Raw genomic sequence first — 6,102 nt, forward strand, 5'->3', positions numbered from 1 at the left:
AATTTAAAATTTAAAATTTAAATAAAAAATTTAAAATTTACTTTATTTAATAAAATTATACTTGGATTTAGAAAATTAAACATATTAAATTGCATTTCATAATGTATTTATAGTAAATTAAATTATTAAATAATTAATAAAATATAAATTATCAAAAAAATCATTAATCTTATTTAATTAATAAAATTTATTTTTTTTGAACTAGCATAAATATTATTAGAATTAGATTAGAATTATATTGAAATAATTTTAACATTCATATTATTTTAAAATTTAATTTATAAATAATATTTTTCTATTTTCTGTATTACAAATACATTTCAAATATAGAATTTTTTAATATTAAAATTAGAAAATTGCATTAAATTAATTTTTATATATTTGTATAATTGATTAAAATATTTCACATTTATATATTTCAATTTTAAATTAAATTTTAAATTTAGAATCATATTATATTATATAAAATATCAGTTTATTAATACAAAGACTATGGTAATACTGTATTTAATAGAATATTATATTTGATATAATGAAAAAAATATTTTCATTTTATTAATAAACAAACTTGAAAAGTTGTAAAAAATACACTAATATAATATTATAATGATTATTAAATATACATTTTTATAAAGATTTTATGAATAACACATAATTACTATTCAATCTATATAAAAAATATATATTAATATTTGTTTTTTATAATAATATAATATATTTACAATATAGTTATTCTTTTACATATTTTTATTTTTGATTAAATTGTTTATTATAAAATACGATAATATAAAAATATATTAATCCAAACTTTTTACATTTTAATGATTCTAATATATATATGCATTGTATAAATCTTAATTAATTTCTTTACATAAACATATAAATTAAAAATGATTACGATATATAATATATAACATATATGTATATATGTTTAATAATTATTTATTAGATGTTATAAAAAAATAAAATATAATTCTAGATCAATATATGTATTAAAAATAATTTGAGTTACATTGATATTTAAAAATTATAATGCTCAAAATATAACATTTAACTTTAACATTAAAGATTATTTGTTTTTATATTTTTAAATTCTACATGTTCATTATCATTAAACAAAAATAAAAATAATACATTTTAAAAGAACTTATCGAATTATAAGTAATATTTAATGATAAATATCATTTGTTTTTATATTTTTAAATTCTACATGTTCAATATTTAATCAATATTAAATAAAAATAAAAATAATACATTTTAAAAAAACTTATGCAATATATGATGATGATACATATTATTACCATTGAATGTTATATTAGTGATATAGAAAACGAGTCTTGAACATAACTTCATGTGCCATTAATGATGAAAATATCCTTGATATAAAAGTGATATTGCTTTATTTTATTTTCACAACTAAAACAAATATTTATTATTAAATAAATAATATTATGTTTTCAAAAGAAAATATTTTTATATTATATAAATCAAAAGAAGATTCAATAAAAATTAAATTAAAAAAAATTGTAAAGTGTATAAACAAAATATATTATAATAATTAACATTTTTGCAAAATATTATAAAAATAATAAATATTATAAAAAAATGTATAAAATATTGTAAAATAAATTATAAATTAAATCTATGTTAAAAATATTTTATATTACATTTACAAAATTAAAATAGATTATTTTTCAAAATTCTATTGAGATATTTTAAGAATATAAAATTCAATTAATTTGTGGATTAAAAATATGTTTGAAGATTTCTGGTAAAGTCTTACCATCTGGTTTATTATTATCAGATTCATTAAATTCTTTATAATTTTCAGGTATTGGATGTGGTCCTGGATGTCTCAAATCATTTGTTTTATCTTGAACTTCTTTGAATGATGCTTTAATATTATCTAATGCATTACCTAATCCTGTTTTGATTTGATTAAATTCTTGTGTCACCAATGAAAGTCTTCCTAATAGATAATTTAAATTTTCGTCAACTTCAGTCATACGTTTTGTTATTTCACTTACCTATAAAAACATATATATAAATATTTAATATAATATATTAATAAACATTTTATTTTATTTATCATTTAATTGTTACTTTAGTTTCCATTCCACCCATAGTAGAAGTGGTACCATTAACATATTCTTCATTTTGTTTATGCAATTTATCTAATGCTTTTGCACTTTCTGTCATCTGTTGATACATGACATTTATTTGTCGCCACACCTTATAAAAAAAGAAAATAAAAAAATTTAATATGATGTTTAAAGATAACTTTCTAAAAAAATATATATAAATATATAATAATTACTTGATTCATTTCTTGTTCCATTTTAGTAGTTAAATTTGCTAAAGCTCCATTTTGATTGTCCATAATATCATTTGATATGCCATCAAATCTTTGATTCAGAATATTATTAATATTTGTACTTTGTGCTTTTACTAAATCTCCTACTTCTAAAAGAATTTGATGTACACCATATTCAACTCTTTTTTTAGTGTCTAAGACATGATCAGCCATTGATACTATTACAGATTGTCCTTTTTCAAGATCATTTAATTCTTGATTTACATGTTCAGCATTATTTGCCAAATCCATTCTAAAACCTCGGAAATACTCAATAAGATTTTTTTATTATTAAATTTTCATAAAAATTTAATAATTTTAATAATTAAAAAAAGAATTAATTTATTTGTAATATTCCCAAAATATGTTTTTATTAGTTATTTAATGTATTTTGTTTTATAATTCTTTTATTTTATTATTCTATAAATCTTTATGATTATTCAACTCAATAATTAATATATAGAGAAATTTAAAATTAAGGAAATATTAAAAAATTATTATATTAGTTGATATATTGTGAATGTATTTAAAATTTTATGTAAAACTTTTAATTACACACATAAAAAGAATAAATAAAATAATAATATAAAGTTACATATATTGTAGGAATATCATAAATTAATTGCATTTATAAAATAATTAAATTGAAATATAGATATATATTACTGTACAAAAATACCTAAGTGCTCCTATAGTATCTTTAGTTTCATTTTTAGTTTCTATTAATTTATTTTCAATATCATCAACTCCTTTAGTAACAATATCTTTTAAGGTATGCTTTGTTTCTTGTAAAAGTATTTGAGTTTTATTATGTAAAGTTTGCATTTCAATAGTCCTAAATAATATTCATAATTTTTAATTTTAAATAATTAATTTAATTTTTATTTAATATTAAAATTTTTAATATTTAAATAATTTTTTTTAATAATAATATATTATTGAAAAAAATGTAAATAATACATACTGTGGCAATTCTTTAATTTGTTCAGAAGTATCATCTAAAAGTTTCTTTATAGAAGGTAATATTTTTGCATAATTATCAATATTTGAAATAGTATCAAATTGAGAATCTTGTAATTTCTTCTTTATGTTTTGTGATTGTTCTTTAACTTTTTCTAATGAAACTTCAAGACCACTAAGTCTTGAATTGATATCTTGAATCTAAAAAGTATCTAATTTTAATGAATTTCTTAATCAATATTTTATCACATTATTTACCTCTGTCAATAGTACTTGTGTTGTTCCTGATTGATCACTCAGTCTTGAGTTGATATCTTGGATCTAAAAATTATCTAATTTTAATAAGTTTCTTAATTAATATTTAAGTATGTTATTTACCTCTGTCAATAATGCTTGTGTTGTTCCTGATTGAACATTCGTAGTCTCTTTTAATTTTATTGCTTCAGATTTTAAAAGTGATTCTGTTTTTGAAATTCTATCTATTAATACTAGTTCTGTATCATTTAACTTCGAAATAATACGAGAGGGATTATCAAATGAAGGTAATGTAGTATCTGATCGACTATTTATTTCTGATACTTTATTTTCAATATCTGTAAGCCAACTTTCTAAACGATTTTCTAAATCTTCTAAACTATCAACAGTTTTTTGCATTTGTATTCTTTCTCGTTCATCTCTCTAAATAAAAGTATAAGTTTTTTTAATTAAAATTTAATGTTTTTTTTATATTTACTTAAAGTTTTAATTAATTAATTAAATACCTGAGAGATTAATTGTTCTATTCCCATTACTTTTTCATCAAGTTTAGTTAATTGTAGTTTTAATGAATCTATAGTTGACATACGCTTTGTCAAAATTGGAATTATTTTTTTTAATTGTTCTCCTAATTGACGTTCTCGTGCTTCGTGTCTTTCTAATTTTTCTGTATTATCTCGCATCATATGTACTAAACTTAACATTGCATCTTTAATATCCTCATGTCTAAATTATATAAAATATATATATATATTATTATATTAATTATTATATATTATTTATATATTAATAAAACAAGATTTTATTACAAAAAATTATTTATATTATAATTTATATTATAATGTATGATATTATTAACAAAAAAGTAATAAAAAAAAATAAAAAAATACATGCAAATTTAATAAAATGATTATTATTTAATTTTTCATTTTTATGTAATTTTTATGTAATAATTTTTAAAATTATATGAATTATTTTAATTATATAAAGAAAAAACTTACGTAATTTCTCTAGCATTGTTAAAATCAAAACAAAGTAAAAATAATATTAATATATACTTCATTTTCAACTATTATCAATATATAAAAAAAATTATCTGAAACAAACAAAAATTAATTTTATTCTATAATATTAAATATATTGTCTACATCTTTTTTATATATTATTTATTATGTAATAAATTATTTTATTATTTTAAATAAATTTACTTTTATTTTGTTTTTTTTATTATTTTATTATATTTTGGAAATAATTTTATGAAAAGTATGTCATTTCTATATTGAAATTATTGAAACAATTATTTAGACACATATGTTTAAAATGAGTGAAATACTTCCTTTGATCAATTAATTGAATGTGTTTATTGAGATAAGCTGTTAAGAGGTCATTACTGATGACTCTTTGATGGATAAATAAACTATCTTTGTTAATAAATTATCATAATAATTAAAGCTTTCGTTAATGATTAAAATCCTAGTATTTAAATAATAATAAATAAAAATAATTTCAATTAATATATAATTTAACCATACAAATTAAATCATGTATTTAAATAAATATGTACATATGTGAGTATATATATATGTATGTATATATATGTGCATATGACATGTATGAAGAAAAAAAGTGGAATTCAAAATATTTGTATTTCTTTGTATTTGTATTTCTTTTTTTTTTATTTTATATCTTTATTATTTAATATTAGGACTAAGTAACAATACATTTCAATTTTATATTATTAGATAAAAATATATTTTATAATGAATAATATAAAAAAGTTTATTTTAGCTATTTATAGATTTATAGATGCATATCAAATCTATTTAATGAAGCCATATATCTATTTAAAACTATCTATTCTTGATGCAATAAAATTCGACTTTATTAATAAATTTCTAAATATATATGTATATATATTAAAATATATTAAAATATTTATATATATATTATAATATATGATATAATATATAAATAATATAATCTATATATTGAAATATTTTCTAATAATTTATTTATTATAACAGAAAAAGGAAGGAAGGGAAAGACAGAATGGTAATTATATTTCTACAATAAAAATATATTCGTATTATTGTAATAATTCTATTTAACATGCAACAATAAAATAAAATATATAATTTTACTTTTCACAATATTTTAAGTGTATTTTTATTATTTGTCAAATTAATTTATATTATTGAAGTTTCAAAACAATATAAATAATCATATCAAAAATACGTTTAATGATTCGATACGAATGTATTTACATCATATGATTTTATTTATACATTGTTAAATATTAAATATTGATATATATATATAAATTTTTTCTAATAAAAAAATGAATAAAATTAATCTTATTTATCATTTTTTTTTTGTGAATTTCATTCTTTTTAATATAAAATTTTTGTATTTTTATAGTTATTACAGTTTTACATTAAGTGTTTTATAATGCAATTTATTTTATATGATATTATATTATATTAATATTATAATAAGAATAATATATTATTAATTGTCACAATAATAAAATACTA

General features: G+C 16.5%; 1 protein-coding gene across 4 annotated transcripts in view; it reads right to left on the reverse strand.

Annotated features, from left to right (window-relative positions):
• Positions 1-1,069: 1,069 nt before the first annotated feature.
• LOC102673267 (paramyosin) overlaps positions 1,070-6,102 on the reverse strand; it is a 5,569-nt gene continuing 536 nt past the window's right edge. Inside the window, exons 2-11 of one of the 4 annotated variants that reach the window (XM_006623604.2) lie at positions 4,570-4,664; positions 4,075-4,294; positions 3,692-3,991; positions 3,572-3,634; positions 3,318-3,514; positions 3,033-3,188; positions 2,318-2,606; positions 2,104-2,232; positions 1,784-2,027; positions 1,070-1,416 (exon numbers count right to left, since the gene is read on the reverse strand). In XM_006623604.2, coding sequence (XP_006623667.1) covers positions 1,400-1,416; positions 1,784-2,027; positions 2,104-2,232; positions 2,318-2,606; positions 3,033-3,188; positions 3,318-3,514; positions 3,572-3,634; positions 3,692-3,991; positions 4,075-4,294; positions 4,570-4,631 — 1,677 coding nt within the window. In that variant the 5' untranslated portion in view covers positions 4,632-4,664 and the 3' untranslated portion in view covers positions 1,070-1,399. Of the gene's footprint in view, positions 1,417-1,730; positions 2,028-2,103; positions 2,233-2,317; positions 2,607-3,032; positions 3,189-3,317; positions 3,515-3,571; positions 3,635-3,691; positions 3,992-4,074; positions 4,295-4,569; positions 4,665-6,102 lie in introns of those variants that run through there. The other 3 variants (XM_031514176.1, XM_006623603.2, XM_006623605.2) reach the window with 3 other exon arrangements.

Source organism: Apis dorsata, unplaced genomic scaffold, assembly GCF_000469605.1.
Source record: "Apis dorsata unplaced genomic scaffold, Apis dorsata 1.3 scaffold_920, whole genome shotgun sequence".
Lineage (NCBI taxonomy): Eukaryota > Metazoa > Arthropoda > Insecta > Hymenoptera > Apidae > Apis > Apis dorsata.